The following is a 27,538-nucleotide window of genomic DNA, read 5'->3' on the forward strand; positions in this document are numbered from 1 at the left end:
AAATGTGAATTAGAATGTTGATGATGTAAAGAGAGAAGCTTGGTTTTAGATGCATTAAAAGTAACCAGCCACTCCTTTCCCCATTGTACTACGTGCTCAAGATCAGAGGAGAGAGAATTGGAGAGAACTTGGTCGTTTACTGTCTTAGATGTGGTACCATAAATGGTAGTGTCGTCAGCATAAATGTCTACAAATGATGTAAGGATATGATTTGGAAGATCATTAATGTAGATCAGGAAAAGAGTTGGGCCCAGGATGGATCCCTGAGGGACACCGGCATTAATACTGTGAGCTTCTGATTTTTGCCCCTCAACTACTACTCTTATGAACCTATCAGAAAGAAATGATTTAATAATTGAGAAGACTTTTCCAGCTATACCATAGCTAGCGATCTTATGAAGTAAACCTTTATGCCATACCCTATCAAAGGCTTTAGATATGTCAAGAGCAATTGCCCTAGAAAGATTGCCACCGTCGAGAGATTTGCTAATCCTATGCGATATAACTGTAAGGACATCTGCTGTAGATCTAGCAGAACGGAAACCATATTGAGTGTCACTAAGAAGGTTATTTTTGTTGAGATGTTTGATTACTTCTGTATTTAACACAGATTCTATTCCCCCTTTGTTCATGTCTCCTCCCTTTTGGTATTCCCCCTTTGTTCATGTCTCCTCCCTTTTGGTATTCCCCCTTTGTTCATGTCTCCTCCCTTTTGGTATTCCCCCTTTGTTCATGTCTCCTCCCTTTTGGTATTCCCCCTTTGTTCATGTCTCCTCCCTTTTGGTATTCCCCCTTTGTTCATGTCTCCTCCCTTTTGGTATTCCCCCTTTGTTCATGTCTCCTCCCTTTTGGTATTCCCCTATATGAATAGACCGGAACCTTGAGAAGGCTTATTGCCACTCAAAGTGAGAAGTTAATGGCAAGTGACTGTTGCGATGATGCAAATTCATTTGCAAAAATTACTGGAAGAGCTAGAGAGTACTGGAAATCTAGGGTGACTTATCACCCAAACCTCAAGGACAATCACTGGTTATTGTCAGTTAGCAATCTCTGATGACCAGTCTGAGAACTCCTAGTGAGTAAATAATGATGATGCATAACGGAATAACTCCTGACTATGAATTAGCAGAAAATGGTGTTAGGCCAAAGTAGTTTCTGGATATATAATACTTCCTGTTTTTGGTTGCTTAACCCCCATGATTTTGCAATTGTTGGTTGACACTTTCCGACTACAGCTAATTGACCTTATGTAAAACAGAAAGTGACTGAGAGTAAAACGAAACCCAAAACTAGTACACTACTCTATAGATCTAATTTTTTGTAGATTTATATAAAAAAATGTTAGTGGATTTATTTTAGATATTCATACAAGATACATACCAAGGTGTTTACTGTATATTTTTATTAAATTACCAGATGAAACTACAAAGTAGTTATAAAAAAAGTGTTTTTGAGTTCCATGGGAAGAAGATGAAACTCTTTGTGGGATCATGTATTTGAGAGAGGATAAGAAAGAGGATAAGTTGTAATTGTGACAAAATGTGCACATTCTTGTGTGCAAACACACGGCAGTATTTGCTGGAAATGATTTGCATAGGAATTGTCACTTTGTTTTCCTATACTGTCAGAAGTTTCTGAGGAAAAATCAACTTCATTTTATTAATTTAGAGATTATTGTACGAAATAATAAAAACTGAAACTCCCTATTTTGTTTATTGATGCTATCTTGGTATTTCTTAGACGTTTTTACAACTATGGTTAATGTTTTGTTTTTTCTTTTCTCATAAGAAAAGAGTACTTTTTGCACTTGTTTGAACCTCCTTTTTTTTAATTGCCTGTGCATTTGTAAGAGTTGTCATGACGAATGTACCAATGTGATGAACCTGACTTGAGCAGTTGCCTTATCCCCCACCATAAAAAACTTCATCTTTGCCTGACATATGACTTGAAAATTAAGTAAACTCGCATTATGCACACAAAAAATGAATTTTATTTTGGCATTGCTTTATGCACATCTTTTTTTAATATTCATTCTTTTTTTGTGAGGAAGGGTAAAAAAAAAAGTCTGTGTGGTGAGATGGCATTTAGAATCATTTGTTTACTCTTAATTGGTTTTATTTAACTTTTTATTTTTCATGTTATGTGGTAATTTGTAAATATTTTTCCAGTTGTCAGAGATGGAAGGGTTATAAAGAAGAGTTGAGAAATGTTACACGAACACATTTTAAATCTCTATATCTCAGTGTGAATATATATATATATATATATTAAAACTACTTTTGTGATTGATACGATTTTTTAAATTTTTTACTACAAGTTATATAAAAAATCTGTTTCATAAGTCATTATAAGGCAAATATTGGTCTGTGTTAAAAACAAAAATTTCATTTTCAATCAATTTCATCGATTTAAAAAAAAAATTGAAAAAAAATTTGTTTTTATATTTGTTCCTGATCTTTATTTTCTTTTTTGTCATAAAGAAAAGCAGAGGAGTTTTTACTCTAACAGTCAGAAGTCTTCCTATCGCTACCCAAATTATTAGGGACTAAGTTTTTGATCTTCATAGATTTGTCCTTTTGTTTTCTGTTTCTTTTTTTTATTGTCTTTGGCTGGCAGGGACAAAGGTAAACAAAATGAATAGTGTCAAGGAAAACAGAATGTTGCCTGTTCTGGCTTTGACCTACGTTCGATTGGGCGCTTATGTCAACGGATCATCAAATCTAAGGGAGATAACCAGCATAAACATAGCAAAAATAAGCATATTTTGCAAGATATAATTAGGGATGCTAAAATAATTAGTAGAACAACGAAAGAATGTTAAACGGAAAAAAAAAAAATGATTACACAAAAAAAGAAATTTGTTTTTCTTTATTTTAGGTAATCAGTCAGCGTCAGCATGATTAAAACTTTTTGGAGAAGATTTTGAAGTATTTAAACGTCAATGATTAAAGTTTGATTTAATTTTTTTTACTATTTTGTAGTTTCATTTTGCAAGGTATAATTTGGGGTGCATAATAATTAACGTACACAAAACAACGAAAATAGAAAACTTTTTTGAAGTATTAATTTATTTTTATTTCGAACTATTATTTTCATCTTTATTGGTTGTTTTTCACAACGTTTCGGCCAACTATTCCTCTGGCCTTCGTCAGGTGGTAACCACGACGGATAGGAACTTCGAATCTCCTAACTGCATTCTCAGCTATTACTGCCATCTGTAGTTGTTGTCTCACCACGTTTTTGGCCAAGTAAACCTCTGGCACACTTTGAGTAGGATTGAAACCGCTACAATGTCCATCTGGAACCATAGAGATTCAACGTCTCTATCAACTGCGCCACGGGCTCCGAAGGGCGATCAAGGTTGAATTCTTTGATCTTATAAATCCACATTTATTTATTATCTGATTTGCCATAGTCGCGTCCGTACTGATTGGTATATATATTATTCCTTAATTGGAATTCATTTTTGAGATGAGCATTATATATATATTAATTTATTTTTTATTTCAATCCTATCCAAAGTGTGCCAGAGTTTTACTTGGCTAAAAACGTGGTGAGACGACAACAACTATGGATGGCAGAGATTGCTGTTAGGAGATTCAAAGTTCCTATCGGTCGCAGTTACCACCTGACGAAGGCCAGAAGAATAGTTGGCCAAAATGTCATGAAAAACAACCACCAATAAAGATAAAAACAACAACTAATAAAGATGAGAATAATAGTCCGAAATAAAAAATAAATTAATATATATATAATGCTCATCTCAAAAATGAATTCCAATTAAGGAATAATATATACAGATTTTTAAGTATTTAAACCGTCAATGTGATTTTTTTAAAAACGAAAATTAAAAATAAGAAATTTGTTTTTCTTTATTTTAGGTAATCAGTCATTTCTGTCTATGATTAGGAAAAAATAACAACGTTCAAAGATTCTGCAAAAGATAGTGTTCGGGGTTCTTGGGTGGATGGGTAGGGTTCTCTTAAATAAGTGAAGCATTTTTCTTTGGCTAATTGGACAACAACTTCTTGATTAATTAACAAGTTTATTTAATTTTTGTTGTTGATTAATTAACATGGTTTCATTGTAAAAGGTTGTTTACTTTTGTTTTGTGTATGTTAATAAGTTTATTTTGCTACTTAACATGGTTATATTTTTAAGTTTGTTGATTAACTTCGCTAACTTATTTCCTTTTCGTAAATTGCTTCAGCAATTTCCGGAACTCTGCCACAGTAATCGTGTAATTTTTTTTTTTTTTAAATTTCATTTTAACATTATTTCATTGTTCTACTGATTATTTCAGCATCCCAAATTATATCTTGCAAAAAATGCTTATTTTTACTATGTTTATGCTGGTTATCTCCCTTAGATTTGATGATCTGTTGACATAAGTGCCTTCGATTGATGGTTCTATCAGTTAGTGCACCATACTTAGAGGTTATAAGTTCAAACCTCACTCCGGATATAAATACTTTTACTCTGATTTCGTCCTAAAATAAGCAAACATTTTGAATTTCAATATTCTGTTATTTTTATCTTTTACTGTAATTTACATACTTTATGAAATTAAGATCCTGGGTGATACCAGGTAAACCTGCTGATTGTTAAATAATGAGTAGTATAATTTGAATAACTTGACAAAGAAAATTATGCTCTGTGTTGTTTTTCATGAAGTTGATGGAGTTCCTTTTTTTCTAGATTTGTCTGCACCGTGATGCAAGATGTGCACCTATGAAAATGGCTTCAATATTATGAAGAGTAAAAAGTGGATTCTAGGCTTCATAAATTTACTCTGTTATTCATTAATTCTCACATTTCATGAGTTGAGTGATGTTTTTGACACAGTGGGAAGAATAACTGTTTTGAGTGGATGCTATGTGGACATTTTTAATCTTCTCATAGTATTCATCTTTCAACAGACAATCCACCCATCAAGCATTTTTCTAGTTTTGATTAAAAAAAGAAAAAAAAGTCTTTTAAACTGAGTTTTCCTAATGCTGTACAGATTTTCAAAATTATTATTTTTGCTTGTGTGTTGAGTAGGCAGATTCTTGCAGATTTCGTCTCAGATCATGTGTTGCTCTCTTTTGAAAATCTTTGTTTTACCAACTTCACCCAACCCACACCCTCTTGTAGGTCAATGACTAATGGCTTCTTAACTCTTATTGCTGTGATAGCAATTACCTGGATGTGAACTGTATGTGAATCAGAACCCAGCCACTCTACTCTCTGCCCTTCCTTTGAGGTGGGTGTGAGGCTGTTAGTCAATTTCCACAGGTGGTATGTCTGCAGATTCAAGTCTCTTTGCTTCCCTTTTCTTAGTGCAGTCAGTTCATTTTAAGTATGTTTTTATCTTAACTTTTTCTTTTTGTCTTTTTTCTTTTTGTCTTTTTTTTGTCTTTTTTTTGTCTTTTTTCTTTTTTTGTCTTTTTTCTTTGTCTTTTTTTGTCTTTTTTTTTGTCTTTTTTTTGTCTTCTTTCTTTTTGTCTTTTTGTCTTTTCTTTGTCTTTTTTCTTTTTGTCTTTTCTTTGTCTTTTTCTTTTTGTCTTTTCTTTGTCTTTTTCTTTTTGTCTTTTCTTTGTCTTTTTTATTTTTGTCTTTTCTTTGTCTTTTCTTTGTCTTTTTTATTTTTGTCTTTTCTTTGTCTTTTTCTTTTTCTTTTCTTTGTCTTTTTCTTTTTCTTTTCCTTTTCTTTTCCTTTTCTTTGGCTTTTTCTTTGTCTTTTTCTTTGTCTTTTTCTTTGTCTTTTTCTTTGTCTTTTTCTTTGTCTTTTTCTTTGTCTTTTTCTTTGTCTTTTTCTTTGTCTTTTTTTCTTGTCTTTTTTTCTTTGTCTTTTTTTCTTGTCTTTTCTTTGTCTTTTTTTCTTGTCTTTTCTTTGTCTTTTTTTCTTGTCTTTTCTTTGTCTTTTTTTCTTGTCTTTTCTTTGTCTTTTTTTCTTGTCTTTTCTTTGTCTTTTTTTCTTGTCTTTTCTTTGTCTTTTTTTCTTGTCTTTTCTTTGTCTTTTTTTCTTGTCTTTTCTTTGTCTTTTTTTCTTGTTTTTTCTTGTTTTTTCTTTTTTTGTCTTTTTTCTTTTTGTCTTTTTTGTCTTTTTTCTTTTTATCTTTTCTTTTCTTCTGGTGCTACAAGATCAGGCTGCCTATTGGCTTTCTGAGACGAAATGCACCTACATTGATTTCTGTTTTTGTTTTCTATTCTCTTTTGTAAAACTTAATTATGTTCAACAAAAACAAAACAAAATCAACAGCCCCTTTCCCTTCCCCCTCCTTTCTTTTTCCTTCCCTACTTCCCGGTCCTGGATATGACCTTAAACTATATCTGATGGCGAAGTCCCAGTTTGCGGGTTTTGGAGCGTGGAGCCACCCTTTAATTGCCATTGCTCCCAGGTCCACTCTGACCCAGAGTGGTAGTACCTGTTAGGGTCCCAACTATGGATTAAATAGAAAAAAAAAAAAAATGCATTCTATTAAAAAATTATTCTTCAAAATCTGATCAGATTCCACTTGACCCTGTCGGCAGGGCATCAGAATATGCCGACTACCCCCCTGCAGAGAATAGAAGTCCCTCAATGGGGCTACCTGCTCGCTGTAGGTAGCGACCCGTAATACCTTTTAGGATGGGATCCTGGTAGTTGAGAGACTTGGAGGTCAGGTTTTAGTACCCCCACTTCCCAACACACCACTTTGGCCCTTACTGGGCTAGACGGGCGGTTGGAGGGGCCCAATCCAATCAATCGGCTGGTCACATCAAGCCCCACCATATATTGCCCACCTCATAAACATATCATTAACACAATATGCCTATCCCTTCCCCACAAATAACATCTATTTCCTAATATATGGTGGAAAGCGGTGGCTGAGGGTTAATTGAAGTGAAATATCTATGACATGGCTGCAAACCCTTTTAATTACTACGTATCCCAGAGTAACATCAAAGGAAAACAGATGCTCATGAATAAATCACGTAAATCGAGTATATCATCTTTGTTTAGCAGAGTTAAGCCTGGGCGAATGGGTTTCCCCCAGGCACTTCCCATATAGGGCTCCCAGGTGGGTGGTAAGCAAAGATGATGAAAAAAAAAAACAATCTTATTTGATTATAGCTTTTATTACCTCCAAAACCCCCCAAAAAAGAAGCTTTTCAAATGTTTCCGACATTTCAAGTTCAGAGGATGAACAGAAATTTCACCTTTTACAATGGAAAAAAATTTTCTCTCAAAAAATAAAACCCAAAATGATAAAACGACTGCAAAATAACACCATACTTATCGAATTGAAACAAAAAACACAAACTAAAGAAATTCTCAAATGGCAAACTTTTAACAATATCAAAATTAAAACTTATCCTCACCCATACCTAAACTCCTCAAAAGGAGTCATTAGATGCAGTGACCTATCAAATTGCTCGACTGAGGAAATTTTATCTAATCTATCATCCCAAAGTGTTACAGAATTAAAAAGAATAAGAATAAAACGAAATGGAGAAACTATATTGACAAATGCATATATACTCTCCTTTGACTCCACAAATCCCCCAAGTGAGATTAAAATTGGATACCTAAAAGTGAACGTTGAAAAATACATCCAAAACCCTCTAAGGTGCTACAATTGTCAACAATTTGGGCATAACCAATCCAAATGCACCAAATCACCAATCTGTAAGATGTGGTGAAAACTCAAAACATAGTGACTGCAAAAAAGATCCCAAATGCTCAAACTGTAGTGAAAACCAATCAGCTGACCTCAAAGGATGCAAAACATGGCTAAAAGAAATAACAATAAAGTACACAAAAAATATAACCTTCTCGGAAGCCAGGAAAATTATGAACGCTAGATACTCAGAAGTAACCGAGAATTCTAAAATAAACACAAATCAAAGTTGTCAAAGCTATACAAAAAATCCTCCAGAAATAAAAACTGAAGAACTATCTCAATTGATAAAAGAGATGAAAGACCTAATGAAAGAAATTAAAACACTAATCCTGAACTCTGGAAATAATCAGTCTACAAAAGAGAGTACAAAAAAAACAGAACCAACAAACCAAAAAACTCAAATTAAATCGAAGAAAAAGAAAAAACTCACCAAATGAAAACAACAAATCAAATGAAACACCATCACCCAATAAAACGAAAACTAAAGAAAAAACAAACAAACCAAGATCTAGATCCCAATCAACCTCAAGAGGAGGAAACAAAATAGGAACACTGGAGGAGATGGAGGTAGAAGACAAACCCCCCCCCCCTGACAAATAAAATGACAGACCATAATAAAAAAACTCAAACTATCATTTAATGGGACTGCCGAGGATCTAAGGCAAACATAAAGATAACTAAATCCAAAACACCCAAATAACAAACTAAAATACAAAACATGACACACAGAATCATACCGGATAGAAATGAAACAAATAATATAATCCAGTGGAATTGTCATGGTTTAAAGGCAAACCCAAATGATCTCGCTATTCTACTCGATAACTTACTTCCAGTAGTAGTCTGTCTCCAAGAAACCTTTATGAAATCGGATGACAATATAAAAATTACAATCAGTATAAATATATACACAATACTGGACTCAAAGCCTGTGGAGGTACATCAATCCTTATTAGAAATGACATACCCCAAAGTCAAATACAACTTAATACTAAACTACAGGCTACTGCAATAAAAGTAACACTCCACAAAACCATCAACATTTGCTCACTATACATACCCCCCCCCCCCATGAAAGCATCTCAGAAACAGATCTAAGCAAACTAATACAGCAACTTCCAAAGCCATACATCATTATGGGAGACTGAAACAGCCATAATGAGATATGGGGAAGTGAAAAAACAAGCAAAAGGGGAAAAATTATAGAAAATATAATAACGAAAATCTATACCTCTTTAATGATAAAACACTTATTTACACCCAGGAACTGGTACATTCACATCAATTGATTTAACATTGTGTGATCCAACACTTGCCTTGGATTACAAATGGAATGTACTAGAAGAGACATATGGAAGTGACCACTTTCCCATTACACTTTAAAACAATGATCCAATGCCAGAAAACAAAATACCCCAATGGAACTTGCAGAAGGCTGATTGGAAAAATTCCAAAATTTATGCCGGACTATAAATTAACATCGGATAATAACCCAAACCAAAATAATATCACACATTTTACTAATACACTGTATAATATTGCGGAGGAATGCATTCCAAAAAGCTCTACCTCCCCAAAACATAATAAACCCTGGTTTGACGAAAAATGCAAAGTAGCAATCAGAACTCGTCGAGCTATGCTAAGGAAATTCAAAAAAGAACCAGCTAAAGAAAATCACCTGATCTATAATAACCAAAAAATTACTAGCAAGAAAGAAATGGTAAATTGTCTTGCAGAAACTTTTGCAAAAAAAACTCCTCCTCCAGAAACTCTAACAAAAAATTTCAAATTATTAAAGAAAAAGCAGAAAAGGAAAAACTCCAGTTTCAGACAAATAATACAGAAAAATACAACCAGCCATTCTCTAAAAATGAATTGAAAGTATCCCTAGGCAAATCTCATGACTCAGCTGTTGGCCCTGATCAAATCCATTATCAATTTATAAAACAACTTCCTGATACGTCTACAGATTACCTACTACAAATATTCAATGATATTTGGGAAAGTGCCAACGTCCCTGAAATATGGAGGCAGGCCATAGTAATCCCTATACCTAAATCATCAAAGGACTCTACAAATCCCATGAATTACCGACCTATAGCACTCACCAGCTGTATTTCCAAAATAATGGAAAGAATGATTAACAGCAGATTAATATGGTACCTTGAGACAAATAATCTGATTACAGATTATTAGTAAGGAATTAGGAATGAAAGAAGCCCCATGGACCACCTGATCTGGCTAGAAACCTTCATCAGAGAAGACTTTATCAAGAAAAAACATCTTACGGCAGTCTTTTTCGATGTTGAAAAAGCATACGACTCTGCATGGAGGCATGGCATTATAAAAGATCTACAAGAGCTTGGATTAAAAGGCAGAATGCCCATTTTCATCACAAATTTTATGAATAATAGACAATTTAATGTACGATTAGGTGATACTCTATCCATCAGTAAAAAACAAGAAACGGGGGCGTCACACTTTTTAGCATTAAAATAAATGACATCGTCAAAAATATAAATGTAGGAACAGAATGTGCCCTCTATGTAGATGATTTCCTGATCTGTTATAGATCAAAATATATTACAAGAATAGAACGCGATTTTCAACTGTGTCTAAACAAAATAAATGAATGGACAACAAAAATGGTTTTAAATTTTCAAAAGAAAAAATAAAAGCGATTCGTTTCTGCCAAACTCGGAAAATGCACCATGACCCAATACTGAAACTGGATAATGACATTATACCTATAGTTGATCAGTATAAATATCTGGGCATCATCTTCAATAAAAAGCTAACATTCATTCCCCATATTAAATACCTCAAACAAAAGTGCAACAAAGCCATCCAACTCTTAAAAGTAGTAGCTCATACAGACTGGGGTGCAGACAAAGACTCAGTAATTAAATTATACAGATCCCTTGTCAGATCCAAGTTGGATTATGGCTGCTATATCTATGCATCTGCAAGAAAGTCCTACATAAAGGAATTAGACACAATACATCACCAAGGACTAAGATTGGCTCTAGGAGCCTTCCCCACCTCCCCAGTGGAAAGTTTATATGTAGAAGCAGATGAACCCTCATTATCACTTAGAAGAGAAAAACTAGGACTACAATATTATACAAAATTGGCTTCATGTCCAACTAATCCTGCCTACAAATGTGTCTTCCACCCCCAATACAAAAACCTCTTTGATAGAAAAGAAAATTCTATAAAACCATTTAGCCTATGTATGGAAGAATCCATAAATAAAGCCCAGATAGATATTGCAACAATACACGAATCTGTAATACCTAAATATCCCCTCTGGCTGACAAGACAACCAAAAATAATATCAGACCTAATTAAATACCTTAAAACAAAAACCAATCCAATCATCTATCAAGAAAAATTCCAAATAATTAAAGACAAGTATTCCAAACACTCAACAATTTATACAGACGGTTCAAAAGATGGAGATAATGTTGGATGTGCAGCCATACACAATAAAACAATCCTAATCAAAAGATTACCAGACAAAGCATCGATCTACAGTGTTGAAGTATCAGCCATTCGTATGGCATTCGATCTTATAGAATCTTCTAAAGATAAACAATTCATTATCTGCTCAGATGCCAAATCAGTACTCGAAACACTGAAAAACAAGAAACCAACGAACCCAATAATCACCAAAACCCTAAATAGATTTGATGATATTCCTAATGATACAAACATTCTCTTTTGTTGGATACCCAGTCATATCAACATAAAGGGCAATGATAGAGCTGACAAAGCAGGAAAAGCAACACTAAATTTGACCATAACCAAAGATAAGATCCCTCATACCGATCTAAAACAAATCATTAACAAATATATTAGAAACACATAGCAAGAGTCGTGGAACTCCTGCACTAAAAACAAGCTATACCAAATCAAGGAAACCGTAGGAAAACAGAAACCAAACAAAAGAATGACCAGAAAGGAAGAAGTTATAATAACAAGACTCCGAATAGGTCATACCTCTATAACACGCTCTTAGCTCCTCAAAAAAGAAGAAACTCCACTTTGCACACCCTGCCAGGAACCATGCACAGTAAATCACATATTAACAAGATGCGAAGACTTGAAAACAAACCGACTGAATCTATATAATGAACAAACTGTAAAAGACATATTCACTTATGTAGACCCAACTACTCTTAAATATATGAAGATAACAGGGTTACTCAACAAAATTAAAAAAAAAAAAAAATACCTTATCTAACTATATAAACATAGACACTGAACACCAGATACATACATAAAACCTATAACTATTAATGTATATAAAAAACTCTGGCATTAAATGACCACATAGGTTGATATGCCATAAAACCAATCAATCAATCATTTTCTTTTTTGTCTTTTCTTTTTGTCCTTTTTTCCTTTCTTTTTGTCCTTTTTTCCTTTCTTTTTGTCCTTTTTTCCTTTTTGTCCTTTTTTCCTTTCTTTTTGTCCTTTTTTCCTTTCTTTTTGTCCTTTTTTCCTTTCTTTTTGTCCTTTTTTCCTTTCTTTTTGTCCTTTTTTCCTTTCTTTTTGTCCTTTTTTCCTTTCTTTTTGTCCTTTTTTCCTTTTCTTTTTGTCCTTTTTTCCTTTTCTTTTTGTCCTTTTTTCCTTTTCTTTTTGTCTTTTTCTATTTTTGTCTTTTTCTATTTTTGTCTTTTTCTATTTTAGTCTTTTTCTATTTTAGTCTTTTTCTATTTTAGTCTTTTTCTATTTTAGTCTTTTTCTATTTTAGTCTTTTTCTATTTTAGTCTTTTTCTATTTTAGTCTTTTTTTGCCCTTTTCGTCTTTTTTTTGCCCTTTTCGTCTTTTTTTTGCCCTTTTCGTCTTTTTTTGCCCTTTTCGTCTTTTTTTGCCCTTTTCGTCTTTTATCTTATTTTTCATTTCTTTTTCATCGTTTGTCTGTTCTTTCATTGTCTGGATATTGTCTGTTTTTGTCTTTTTCATTTTCTCTCTCTCTGCTTTCCCTCTCTCACTGTGGTCCTGGATATGACCTTAAACTATATCCAATGGTAAGGCCCCTGCTTGCAGGCTTTAGGGAGTGTGGAGCCACTCTTTAATTGCCATTGCTCCCAGGTCCGCTCTGACCCGGAGTGGTAGTACCTGTTAGGGTCCCAACTATGGGTTAAATAGAAACCGACTTGAAAACAACAAATATAATATATTAAAAAATTTTTCTTCAAAATCTTTGGATTTGGCATTAAATAACCTGAAAAGGGTTGATATGCCGTGAAAGAAAAACAACCAAACCAAACCTCTCTCACTGTTATTTTATTGCCTCTTTTTCCTTCTACCTGTTTTTCTTTCTTTTTTTTTTTTATCCTTTTCTAAAGTGTCTTAAGGATCCAGTCTAATACAACCCATTAATCACACTCAACATTGATAATTTGTAAACCAGTAAACAAAGATCTGCTTGAGTAAATTAAACTTTTTTGCTAAACACTTTTATAACCCCCTCCCTTGTTTCTTAAAAACAAATCTCAATAAATAAAAAATTTAATCTCTTCAAAATGTTCAAGATTTATCTGATTTAATAATTTTATATCGCAGATGTAAAATAAATAGAATTTGCAGTTAACACTTTCATCACATCTTGGAAGGCTTGGTATTCTTCAGTTTCAAATATCATTTTAGTTGGTCTGTCATGCTTTTTTAAAACAAAGCATTTTATTGAATCATCACTTACAATATTAAAAGCTACTCGAGGTTAATGGGATGGATTAACAGTTAAATTATGAATATGACAGGATTGTAAAATGATGAATGAAATTAATAAAATTTGAGGATGGTTCACAATATGTTTTTTGATATTAAATTTGAAGACGACCATGTTGTAATCGTCCAAGAAGCAATTGCATAAAAATGTTTCACAGCTCTTGAAAATTGCGTTTAATGATCAGCATGCAAATAGATAAAGGAAAATTCTTTGCAGTGATGATAGAAAATATTCTTGCTGTGAATGGGGGAACCAGAGATTGGAGCTCAGTAAACAATTTTCATGGAAATAATGATAAAGACTCGCTTTCATGCTTTGATTTGAAATGACATTTTATGTCCGACTGTCATGTGCTTCTCCTAGCAATCTGCTCGTCATGAAAAAAAAAAAAAATGCACACTATTAATGAACACAGTATAAACATTTAACAAATTAAATTTTGATGTTTCATCTGATAGTTTCCAACAAAATACCCTTTTATTTTTTTAACCCATTTTGTCATTCTTAATTTAACCCTTAAAAAGTTATCTGAATGCAAAAAAATAAGTAAAATAAAACAAATTAATGTTTTTTTTTTTTTAAATTGCCTTAGTTGGCAACTACTGCATCAATATAGACCTTTTAGGATAGAATTTAGTTCAATGAGGTGGGGGTGGAGGTCAGAGGTTATAATGTTGAACAACCACTTTCTCTCAAATACTTTGTTTTGCTTTTTTTTTCTGTGTTGACTTATAATCGAGAAGGCAGAGAAGAGGAGGCAATAACGTTAGTTAAAAAAAACAAATCTGCTGAAAGGTCATTACTGCAGTTGGTCCTTATTTTCTTTCCCTGTTGCGCTGCTTTATCTCCATACAAGTTTTCTTTCAGTAATTTCCTCTGACCTTGTAGCAGCCCAACTTGTTGACAAGTTTCATGTTTTTACATTTGCAAAATCTTCATGTTATTAAATCTGAAACTGGCAGAGACTCAAGACTTTATTTCGTGTGAATATACTGATTATGTATCTCCATCTCAAACAAAGTGATTAAAATTGCCTGTTGGTATATTTCCAGCTTCTAGTGCTAGCAGATCAGGCGGTCTGAAGATATTGACTTCCTGACTTAACATCATCAATGTTTGATTCATTTATTTTTCCTTTCTCTTTGCAAAACTCAATCATGTTCTGCAAAGCCAAAGACAATTTACCTCTACAAAACAATTCAACCAAACACTATGAATAAACAACTTGAAGCATAAACTTTTTTAAAATTACTTGATTTGGCATTGAATAACCCAAAAAGGGTTAATATCTGTAAAACAAAACATAAATCTATATTCTCAACTACAGTTGAACTCTGTAGTGGAGTACACAACTAGTGAAAAATTATTTTTTTCATGGAAAATTAAAAAATCTAGAAAGGTAGATGAAGCACCTTTTTAGTAGGCAATCATCTAGAGGTGGGGTTTCTATAAAAACACTGGTTCCCCTATCATCACACTGGGTTTCAGAAAGAATATTCACCCTACCTGTATTGAGGCTCAAATTAGCTATTGGCCTATTTAGCTGAAAGGTTTCTTACCAATTTTTTTAAATGTGTTAACTATCAATCAATTCTCAGTGGCAGTTTTCTGGGGCTTAAAGATTCAATTCTTACTATAGATGCTAACTAGGAAAAACATAATTAACACCTATCTGGTCATTGAATGAGAACAGTTTACCTCTGGATTAATAAAGAATTCTGTTTAAAATTCAGTATAGGTTCCCAAATCCAGCATAAAGATTTCAAAGTTTAACTAGGTTGCCAAGTTAAAAAAGATGTACTTGAAAAAGGTCCGATCCTACACCAGCTGAAATACTGTGGAAATAAAAACCAAAATCTGAACAGTAGTCTGCATTATCCAAATAAAACAAATCCTCATCTCAAAAATTGCAAAACATCGTACATGTTATTTAGTTACAAAATCAATTAATCTACCAACCAATCTTAAAAACAAAAAAAAACTTCTGTATGGTTTAAACATAAAATGACCCTATAATAGTTGATCTGCCAAAAAAAAAAAAAAAACCTCAGCTGACTAAATTATAAGGAGATTTAAAGTAAGCATTATAAATACACAATCATTAGTGTTTTCTTCTATATAGGGTGTCCCAATAAAATGTATACACTCTTTAAATTATCTTAACTTGCTACATGAATATGCTATACCACGTTCCCAAGAGATGTTTAAAACAGATTATTAGAATGAAGAAGTATAGAGTACTGTCCTACTGTCCAAGCTCACTGGATTTAACCCCCCCCCCGGGATTTTTTTTTTTTTTTTTTTTTTTGAGGAGGGGTGGCATGTTAAACACAGGGTTCACACCACAAAACGAGCTACAATGAATGAGTTGAAAGCAACCATTGATTTGAAAAATGTGTCAATATACCAATTGAACTGATTAGCTGTTCACGGACCACAATGGCCAATAATTTGAACACTTTTGATAATTAGCTGGTTTCTATATTTGTACACAGTATTTTGATGTATGAAGCTTTTCTTTCTTATAATAAATGTTGGTTTTATTGTCATTTAAAGAGTGTATACATTTTATTGGGGCATCCTGTATATAATAAAGTCGATCAGTTTGTCCCTATTTGCTTGCCTCCCCAAAAAGGTAGTTAGACAAAAGGTTGGTTTTTGATGTGGGGAAAATCCAGATTTCTAACAAAGGAGGGCTCTGGATTGAGACAAAAATAAAAATTCTTTCAGCCTAGGATTTCTTCACTGACATAGGACAAAAAATAAAATAAAATGTAGTATTAGGACAGATACTACACTTTGCTCCTAACCAAAAGACCAAGAGTTTGTTGAGTTTAGTTATTAATAGATTTCATTCTATAAAATCCAGTTCCTTGCTTTTATGTGCGATGTTCATACACGTTCTTAACAAAAAAAAAAAATGATTTATTCGTTTGCTGGACTTTTTATTAAAAAATGGGAAGTAACTCGATATTGACAAATATAATTATTTCCCTTTGTTGAGTCTACTGTCGGATTCGGATTAATGTCTATTTTACATGCTGTCATGTGTTGGACAGCTTTTAGAAATTGACTTCCAAATAAACCAGATCTTTATTTATCCATCTTTCTCTCAAGTCAATCCTTATCACTTTTTCCCATATTTTCCTTGCTATTTCCCTGCTACCTCAACTGTTCCACATCTACTAACCCAAGAACTCTGATTCTTTTACCAGAACCATATCACCAAACCTCTCTCCCACAGAAAAGACGTTGCGAGCCTATCCTTGTTTTATCGTTATTTCCATGGCAGGTGCTCGTCTGAACTCCAATCTCTGGTCCCCCCTCGCCAATCTTTCACGAAAAACACCCGTCTAGCTGAATCCACTGTGAAAAATTTCCCCCACTTTATATCTGTGCCTAAATCAAAACGCGGATTCCATGAACAAAGCTTCTTTCTTAGAACTGCATGCCTATGGAACTCTGTTCCGTCTGCCTGCTTCCCACCGGACTACAACTTGGATGTCTTCAAGTCCAATGTTAACAAATTCCTAATGAACCGCCCCCTTAAGTAAACACTTCATCAAATCTCCACACTAACGTAATGTACACGCAATAACCCTTATCCCTGAGTGGCTTCCGGGCCTTGATAAGTGGTGATCACTGTGTGTGTAAAAAAAAAAAAAACACAATCTACTCTTCTGCACATGTCTCCTTATTCTGTCCATATTTAATTTTCCTCTGAGGTCATCAGATATAAGCCCTTTTTTAAGACTCGCATTGCACATCCATTGTATCATCATTCTGACATCATATAATGATAAAGATACAGATTCTTCTTTGCACTTTGATCCCATAAATAATTAATAAAAAAATAATCCTGAACAATGCTAGCTTCGCACAGCTTATAATTAATTAAACAAATGACACTTTAACATTTGTTTTTGTCTATATTTGTTTTAAATCCGTGTTTGACTGTTTCTTTTTTTTTTTTTTTTTTTTTTTCTTCAAAAACTCAACAGGTTTTATCAAGCAAACAAAATCCAAATTGATTTCCTCTATTTTTAACTTTTCTCACGTGTTTCTGGGAACAACTATTTTCTTCACACTTGATGTTTTACTTTGAAAACAAACATTTTTTTTTCATTATTCTAAACTTTGATTCTCTTTGTAAAGTTCTCATTGGTCACATTTGTCAGTGGTGTTGTTGTGATTACTGACACAGGACAGTTCAGGGTTGTTGAAAACCTTCATATTGTCCTTCTTGAGAGTAGGTTCGAAAATATAAACAAATGCTAACATGTGAATGAAACTCTTTATACAAAAGGTTTTGTTAAATTTTTAAATGTGTTCACTAGCGCTTAATATTAATTTGGAAGCTGTAAGATGCATGAATGATCATCATCTCCACTAGCACGTCTATATTTGTGCTGGCATATGTTAGATGACTTTTAGAAATTGCTTTTTAAACTGTGATGTGATCAGTGAACTGAGCACATAATAAATTAAAAATAAAACAAAACCTGGTTTGAAACCAAGTAAACAAAACAAAGATTGGTAAATATAAACAAAAACTAGTGCACTTGCATGTCACAATGCTTTTAATGGTGAGAGAGAGAGAGAGTAAGACATATAGGGTTGGCCAAAAGTATGTTACCACTTTTAATCCTACACAAGTTTTTCAAAATGAACTTTTATTTGAATTGTTATTTACAGATTTTTAACAAAAACATCAAATTAAAATTTGATAAAGTTTTCGCACTTTTTCTTTGGTTTCCTACACAGTTGTCTTTTGTTTCCAACACTTAATCACTTTGTCTCTTGTTTCCAACACTTAATCACTTTGTCTCTTGTTTCCAACACTTAATCACTTTGTCTCTTGTTTCCAACACTTAATCGCTTTGTCTCTTGTTTCCAACACTTAATCGCTTTGTCCTTTGTTTCCAATACAGTTCAATAATTGATGACGTGTTACAATTGCAACACGCACATTGAAGTTTGTGATGACATTGCCATACATCTCGAGGAATTCTTCAAATTTCCTGACAGATGTTGGTCTTCAGGGCTTCAATGGGCTGTGGGTTGTTGTAGTACACTCTCTCCTTCAGGTAATCCCATAGGATGTAGTCTGCGGGCAAAAGATCAGGAGAGTAGGCAGGTCATGGGTTCATGTGCTGTGAGATGAGTCTATCTCTAGGACTCTAGGAAAGTACTCGCTTAGCTGTACTTCAGGATAGGTTGTATGTAATTCTTATAAGGTAGCAGATTGCATATAGTTAGGTACTTTCATTTAATGTGTTACTGTTAACAGGAACTCCTTGATTTTTTTTTTTGACAACATTTTAAGTTAAGGGAACAAAACAAATAAGGATTTCAGAATATTGACAGAACCATCGCTTTCAAACACAGGTGGTGTTTAATATGAGATTTAGGGTATTGGACAAAGCACCTTGTCAGAAAATAAAACCCTATTGACACAGACACCTACCTGGCCAGAAAATAAGTATCTGATTTAATGCAGAGACACCTGCAGACGGAAATGCACCTGTGACTAAATAAACAATAGAAAATGGATGGAAGCCACTGCATGTAGAGGATATGGCTATGTTCAGTGCATAGGTGAAACCAAGGAGTGGGTGTAGCAGTTGTGGATGCATGGGTAGCAAAACAATATTATAGTAACTCTATCAAATTGAGATTGAAATGGAGGCTGCTCATTAGTGAATTTATAAAATCAATTTCCAATAACTCGCATGCCTCCTCTCTTATCTCTGTCTAACTCTACTTGTGATACCACATGCTTTCACCCCTTCTCGACAACAATCGCTGACCACAACATTGTTTCTGTGGTCTTCTCTTTCATCTTCTATTTTGGCTGTGTGTCGTCTTTCACATCAGCAACTGTCAAGGGGGCCAGCATATTGGCTCACAAGTATAAAAATACAAAATGTTAGAGAAACAGACAAAAAACTCAAACACACAGTTATCGGTTGGGCTCTGGGTACATGTTACACTATCAACCTAAGCACTAATGGCCGCATTGTAATTGTCTGTTAAGGCCGCTTCGTCGTTGGTTCATGCCAACTCCTCGATACAGCGCCACAACCTGCTGTTAGCTGTTTCAAACTCAAAACTGTCCATAACTGTCATAAAACTAAATATATTGAACTCTGTTTAGTCCTTTGCCCCATTAACTGCCACACCTTGATTAACAATCCTATTTCACCTTCTTTGTGTGCCTTAGTGAACAACTTCCTATATTCCTATTCGTTTTGCTGATCACCTTATTTCCCTTTTTTTCTCTCACTTCTAACACTTGCGTTGGGGGTGGGGACATTGATGGTATCACATGCTTGCTTCCTGCAACCAAGCAATAAAGATAGACCATGTTTTTATACATAAGTATTGTCATCGTTCTTTTAAACACAACAGCAACGTACAGCAACAGTAACACTTGGATGTTGATAAATATCAATTCTTTCAATACACCGTTTCATTATCAAAAAAGAAAAAAAACAGTATTTTTTTGATTTGTTGTAAACTTGTCAACCATTTTTTGTATATTATAGATTTTTTTTTGTTCAATTCTTAATGTTTTTTTTTCTTTTTTAAGGGTGGGACAAGAATTCTTACGGTTACCATGGAGATGATGGTAATTCCTTTTGTTCATCGGGCACTGGCCAACCATATGGTCCTACATTTACCACAGGTGATGTTATTGGATGTTGTGTAAATCTCATTGAGAACACCTGTTTTTATACAAAAAATGGAGTCAATCTAGGTAAGCTCTGATTTTTTTTTTTTTTAATCTTGTGTTAATTTTTGTTGATTATTAGCAAATACGTCCTGGTATGGATATTTTATATTTGTATGTAAATAATGAATTTCAAAAAATGTTTTCAGCCTTCTACGATCAATACATTTTATTTATTTATTTTTTTTTTTATGTGAAAGTACTTGTTTCTTAGGAAAGATTTAACAGGAAACGATGATGGTTGAGGGATAGAGAAGAATCTCTGAAAATAGGAATGAGTATAAGGGAGGCTGAGGAACATAAAAACAAAAATGTATTTTCTATTAACTATCTAATGAAGAAAGAGGATGCATAGATTAATGAAAAAGGTAGAATAACTTTTGCTTTTTTTAGTTTTATTTTAAAAAAACTTCCTCCGAAATGAGTTAAAGATATTATTTTCAATTTTTACAAAAACTGAAACCTGCATGAAAATCAAGAAAATGAGCAATTTCATATTCTAAAATTTACAAGGTGTCATCAAAATATAATAAACAGGTAATACTTGATGTCGTATTAATTCTAGGCAGGCTATGTTGGTTTCCTCCATATGAGGAAATTTACAGGGAATATCCAATTCATAAGTGGTCTTCAGTTGCAAGTATATCCTGGTCATGAAAAGATGACAGCACTTAGCATTTCTGATTGGTTACTTGCCTGCTGCTAGCCAGGTTTCACATTGCTTAACTCAGCTGATCTGATGAGAACTGATGTGACGTCACGATTATGCCATATCAATAAGGTGTCAGTAACAAAGAAAAATAGAATAAAACAGACGATAGAGAACAAAAGGGTACAACTTAATTTTGTGACCACAAGAATTTAATTCTCTTGACATCAAAACTGCAATGACGTAAAGCATTAAGTGAACATTTTCAAATCCTATTTAAAAACAAAAAAAAAATGAGATTGATAAAATTAAATTTACCAGAATTCATTTTAGTATTTGGGGTTTTCGGACTACTCATTCTCATCTTTAGTGTTATTTTCACATTTCAGTCAATGTGACCTCTGACCTTCAGTTTCTGTCTGCAAGGATTCATGGCGTAATGGATAAAAAGCTTGTTAAATTTTAGTTATGACATTTTTCTGTGGGTGAATGTTCAATCAAGTGTGTGTGATACTCAGAATAAAATTGCAAATTAATTAGAACTTCTACTCTGTTATGGCTGATGGAAAGACATGTTAACCCTGTGAATTAAATAAAAGGTTCTGCTCCAAATTTTAGAGTCTGACAGAAAGATTCTAAATTCCAACAAATACACCTGAAGATGGCCGGAGGCTACATTGACCGAAACGTTCTGAATAATCCAAATAGTATGAATTATCCTCATCTCCAAAAGTTCCTTAATTGAGATTGAAAGTTTTGGAAACTGATTAAAATATTTAATAGAGATTTCCTTAACAACAATTAGTTTTAATTTTATAGCAATTTGATTCAATTAATAATTTAATGACCAAACAATACCATAATGATTTAACTTTCAAAGTCCTATTTAAAAATATTATTGTCAAAAAAAAAAGAAGAAAATGGTGAAACAAAAGTGAAAATAAAAAAAACTTTCAACGTAGGTAGTCACAGCTAATTATTCTCTGAATACTTGAATGGATAAAAACATTTGGTAATTTTTGTGGATTTACTGAATCTGGTTTTGAAATTCATCAGAAGCAGATGGTGTTAATCTGAAGACCTCAAAGAAAACATAGGTCAATACATAAGAATATTCAGAAAATTGTTTATGTTAAAATACATTTATTTAGAGAAATTAAGAAAGATGATGAGAACTGTCATTATTTTATGAACAACTTTATTTTTAAGATGAGAAAAGTCAATTTTGTATTTGAATGACAGCTATAGGAAAGCATTGGTTTTGACAAAAATTTTCAGATTGCAATTAAAAACATAAAAATCAATTTGGTTTTCTCCCCCTCCGTTTCTCTATCTATACTTCTATAAATTTAGGTTTTTGTGTATTGATATTCATATTAAAAACCCTTTTTTTCTATTTATTTAAAAAGAAAATACGACTTTGTTATATATGAGTCGTGGAATTGCTGGCACTAGCAAAAGATCTAGCTAATTTGCATATTCTTTTAAACCTTCATTTTAATTAATTCTGTTAGTTTTTTCAGCTTTCTTATGGGATGATCATCTTTAGTAAAGTATAGTGGAACTCCGGGATATGACATTAAAAATTAGTAAAAAAAAAAAAAAAAAAATTTAAATACAATATGGTATATAATACACATGTATATAATCAAATAAAATAAATAACACTGTAAGGCAGGGCAAATACCGTAACCAGGGACTGGAAAAACATTGTATTCCACATCATAACCTGAAAAAAAACCCAAAAAAACAAACGTATCCTAGGGCCACCGTATTCCGGAGTTCTATTGTATCGTGTAATTATATTCATGCAGATATTCTACATGATTTATACTTGCATAACTTTTGTGTAAAAAGGTTATAATAAACACAAACCTCTTTCTATATATATATATATATATATATATATTTTAAAATTTTTTTCCTAGCAATGCCTAGCGACCTTGCTAGTGTGTGTGTGTATGTATGTATGTATGTATATATATATATATATATATATATATATATATATATATTACACACATTGCAGCCAGCAGACTACATGACCTTATATTTTTTATCTTTCAAATTAAACATTCGCTTTATTTTTAATATAAAATCTAACAACTTTCCTTGTTTTGACTATTAAAACCGCTCTTGTTTAGACACGTAATTTTCCCCATAACGTATGATTTGAAATTCTTTTCATATCTTTCACTTAATAACAAAATATTTACAATAATCTTTTCTCTTTTTAAATACCTGTATTTCTAAATGTTTTATTGTTCCAATATTTGTATAACATTCCATAGTTTTCATTGTATTCTGTCATTGTTTAAACTGAAAAATAGAACAATATTTTATATTTTTCCATTTTTTTGTTTTGAATTGTTCAGTCATCGTAAATGTATTGTGCCTACTTTTTAAAATGTACCAACCCTTTGTTATAAAATCCTCTTCCATAAACCCCACCCCATGAAAGGTATGGCGCCCTTCTCCCCTACAGTGAAAGGTATAGCACCCTTCTCCCCTCCCAGGAAACATTGTAGACATCCCCAAAGATTGTTGTACCTCCCTCTCTCCATAAAATATACCCCCAAATGTATTATGCCAACTACTCCTTAATGAAATCTGTTTTGATTTGTAATATCCACCACCACAAACGATTATTTTTTCACAAATACTCATGACTGTAAAAGCTTTCCCTGGCCTTTTGTTTGGAGCAAAGTGTAATATCTGTTTTGATACACTCTTCATTTTTTCTGTTCTCAGTCAGTTGAAAAATCCTTCCAGACTGACTGTTGCAATTTTTATTTTGGTCCCAATCTAGAGTGCTAGTTTTTTTTTTTTTTTTTTTTTAAACTTTTCCTGATTAGGAAGCAAATAAATAGCAACTGTAAAAGCTTGTTTTGTATGATTTGGACTTCTACAGTGTTATGGATTTAACAAGTGTAAATATTTTATTTAAAAAAAAATATTCAGATTAGCTTTAGAAAAATCTTAAATTATTGGCTGATCTATTATAATTTAGTGATGTCCAACAAAATTAAATACAAGTTAACACCAAAAACTACAAGATGATTTATTATAGGGGAAAAAGAATTAATATTGCTACAAGTGGCTGCATGAATCTTGAATAAATTGTGAAGAGCTGTGTGATGACACAAATATGAGGGAATAAATGGATGAAATCGATTCTAAGATCAAAAAATAACAATTTTACAACTGAAGTAACTATGTATGAGGGAGGATTAACTGTCACTACCTATTTCGATAGCATCCTCTAAGTTTCCCTATTTGTTCTATCATCATATGTTCAAGGGCAGATCAGCTATGCTTCAAAATGTATTTTGACAAAGGAGATAGTTTTAGGGTACAAAGTAGCATTCTTTTATTTTTTTTTTTTAAATGTTATTTAAGCACAGAAGATAAAGAGCTCAGTAAATGGATTACAAAATTGACTCGTGCAAATGTCCACTTGGTTCAAAAGTTATCAGAATTTAAAGCTAAAAAATGACTGAAAATAGATATATGAAAAAAAATGACAGGTTGAAAATTACACATGAGAAAAAAAAATTACGTTTTTTTTTTTTTTTTTTTTTTTTTTTTTAAATTTACATTTTGCGTTTTTTTTTAATTTACATTTTGCGTTTTTTTATTTACATTTTGCGTTTTTTTTAATTTACATTTTGCGTTTTTTTTAATTTACATTTTGCGTTTTTTTTAATTTACATTTTGCGTTTTTTTAATTTACATTTTGCGTTTTTTTTTTAATTTACATTTTGCGTTTTTTTTTAATTTACATTGTTTTTTTTTAATTTACATTTTGTTTTTGTTTTTTAATTTACATTTTGTTTTTTTTTTAATTTACATTTTGTTTTTTTTTAATTTACATTTTGCGTTTTTTTTAATTTACATTTTGCGTTTTTTTTAATTTACATTTTGCGTTTTTTTTAATTTACATTTTGCGTTTTTTTTAATTTACATTTTGCGTTTTTTTTAATTTACATTGTTTTTTATTTACATTGTTTTTTTTATTTACATTTTGTGTTTTTTTTATTTAGATTTTGTGTGTGTGTGTGTGTGTTTTTTTTTTTCATTTTTAACGTTTTTGTACATTTATATTTAACATTTTTTTCCCCGATTTTAATGTTTGTTTTTATATTTTATGTCTTTATTTTATTAATACTGAAGTGGTATTACATTTTTTTTTTTCATACTTATCTTATGTAAAATCTGATGAAAGGATACATAAAATATCTTAAGCAGCAGCAATGAATGCTTTTGCTTTACTTTTGGTGAAAATGTTTAATAGTAATTTTTTTTTTTTTTTAAATCTAAAGATTAATTTGTTTATGAAAACAAATGTGATTTTCAATGCTTTGTGTAGTTGTGAAGAAGCAACTGTTATTTTTAATCAAAATGAATTTTGCTTGATATGAAATCTAGGTTTTGTCAAGTTTATCTCTCCATATATAATTATCGCTTTTTTTTTTTTTTTTTTTTTTTTTTTTTTTTTTTTTTAAATAGGTATTGCTTTCACTGATTTGCCTGTAAGTATCATTTATTAAGTTTTGGTATTGGCATTCTTATTTTGAGTTCTTGCTGCAATTTTTAATGCTTTTTTATAATACAAGAATCTTTATCAAATTTTTTAAACTTTGAATAGAAATACTTGTTGGGGAAAGTAGTTGAGATGGTGTAGGTATCTTTCTCGCAAGTTGAAATCTGACAGTCTCTTGTTTCTTAAAGTGCTTAACTGAATGGATTCTGGAAACGTGATGGATCAGGTGAGAGAAAGAATAAAAAAGGAGGATTTTTTTTTACTAATGTGAATAGAAAAAACTGAAGCCTCAACATGCAATGTTGATAGACATATCTTTACAGAAGGTTTAAAAGAAAAAACTAACTACATTTCACTTTAGTAAAGTGGTTTGCTGAATGGATTGGGGAGGGGTGTACCTGTAAAACTTTTGATTAACAGACTGAGTCATGTCTGTAATGAAATGGGGGATGACAGCATTGACATTGCAACTCAGATCCTATACTAATTTTTTTTTTTTTTTTTTTTTTTTTTTTTTTTAGTTTCAATTCAAAGAATTAAGTTTCCTTTCCTACTCATTGAAAAAGAAAAAAAAGTAAAGCAATTTCTTCAATTTAATGAGTATGACATTAAATAAAAGTGCATGTTACTTAATCGTCTAGTGCGGGGTAGACATTTTCTAATTTAGGCGATTTCTTTGTCCAACCATGACCTTGAAATTACTCTATGGAATAGTCACTATTCTTTTTTGTCAAATTATCAGGTGGGAGAAAATATCCTTTTTACATGAAGTGATTATTTTATCTATTGTTACAAGATTTTTTGTTTCCTTTTAATTAGGGGTATGTTCTTTTATATAATATTTTATTGTTTCATTTTACTTCAGTTCAAATTCTCAAATATCAAAGGGCTCCTTCCTAGGAGCTAAAACTTATCCTCTATATGAGATACATAGACATTTGAATATTCCAGTAACATCCCTTTCACATCTCAAATGCTGTTAAGAACATTACTTTCCCTTTCTGCAGTTAAATATGTCATAGTATACCTTTCCTCTGGTTTTACTCGATTCCAGGACAAGAATACATGTAGTCTTTGTGCTGTTACTATGATCAACATCATTTGAAGATGCGCCATTCCTTGTATAAGCCACTCTAGGTTAGCCATACGAAGGAGATTTTATTTTAAACTAGGTTGCTTTGAATATTTAGTCAGGATTTACTTGTAGGAAAAGTATTCTCCTTTCTAGATGTTAGGCATTCAACGACAATGTCTAGTAGGCATTCCAAGTTCTCATATATAAAAAGGAACAAACCAAGTTATGTGTTCATCATTTCGTTTTTATTTCAAGAATTCCTCTGCAGGAATGAAATTAAGAGAACAAAACACCAATACAAATATTTGAAAACATATTTTTGATGTAATGAAATGCATGACCCTGTTCCATTTCAGAAACGGAAAAAATCGTGAGAAATTCACAAAAAAAAAAAAAAAAACGGGGTGGGTGGCATAGCATCGTGAAAGAGAATAAGACTTTTTTTTTTTTATAACGTCATATAGCCGTTAATATATTTTAAAATATATGCAAGTCATATTCTTTTTGAAACAAATATGTCCATTATAATTCAAATATATAAACAAACATATATATCTGGAGAAAGTTTCTACACTGTTGGTAGACATGCATATACCAACAGTGATTTAAGTACAGTAAATATAAGTATTGAGACTTTCAACAAATCTTTTAAAAATTTTTTTTATAAAAACACAAAACTTGGACTTCATACATTGAATACCACCCCAGTATTCCGTGATTATATGGCCTCACCAGAACTCACAAACCGGATATCCCTATGCGCCCCATAATGGCATCAGTAGTACACAACACACAAAATTACACGGACCATATGCAACATCCTAACTCCACTTATGAGCATTATCAGCACCTCCCACATAAAAAACTCTGGAGATTTTCTCAGCAAGATAAAAAGCATTAATATACATAAAACTATACACAACTTAGATATAACATCATTATATACTAATATCTCCATTAAAAATATTTGAATTTACTCCATACGCACCTAAAAAAATCAAGCATTAATTTACCGACACTTTTATAAAAATTATTAGACATAACAAAAATTAACTGACATGACTTATTTTTCAATTCAATGATAATTTCTACAAGCAAATTTTAGAATTCCTAGATTTGATTCTTTCAAATTTAGATTACCTCCAAACA

At 32.1% G+C, this 27,538-nt stretch overlaps 1 protein-coding gene across 3 annotated transcripts in view; it reads left to right on the forward strand.

Annotated features, from left to right (window-relative positions):
- LOC145258286 (ran-binding protein 9-like) overlaps positions 1-27,538 on the forward strand; it is a 209,088-nt gene that overhangs the window by 107,323 nt on the left and 74,227 nt on the right. For all 3 annotated transcript variants that reach the window (XM_080116296.1, XM_080116295.1, XM_080116297.1), the window contains exons 4-5: positions 19,982-20,149; positions 25,281-25,303. In XM_080116296.1, the coding sequence (XP_079972422.1) occupies positions 19,982-20,149; positions 25,281-25,303 (191 nt within the window). The remainder of the gene's footprint in view (positions 1-19,981; positions 20,150-25,280; positions 25,304-27,538) is intronic.

The sequence above is a fragment of the Euprymna scolopes genome, chromosome 33 (assembly GCF_053919585.1).
Source record: "Euprymna scolopes isolate OS-2025 chromosome 33, ASM5391958v1, whole genome shotgun sequence".
Taxonomy (NCBI): domain Eukaryota; kingdom Metazoa; phylum Mollusca; class Cephalopoda; order Sepiida; family Sepiolidae; genus Euprymna; species Euprymna scolopes.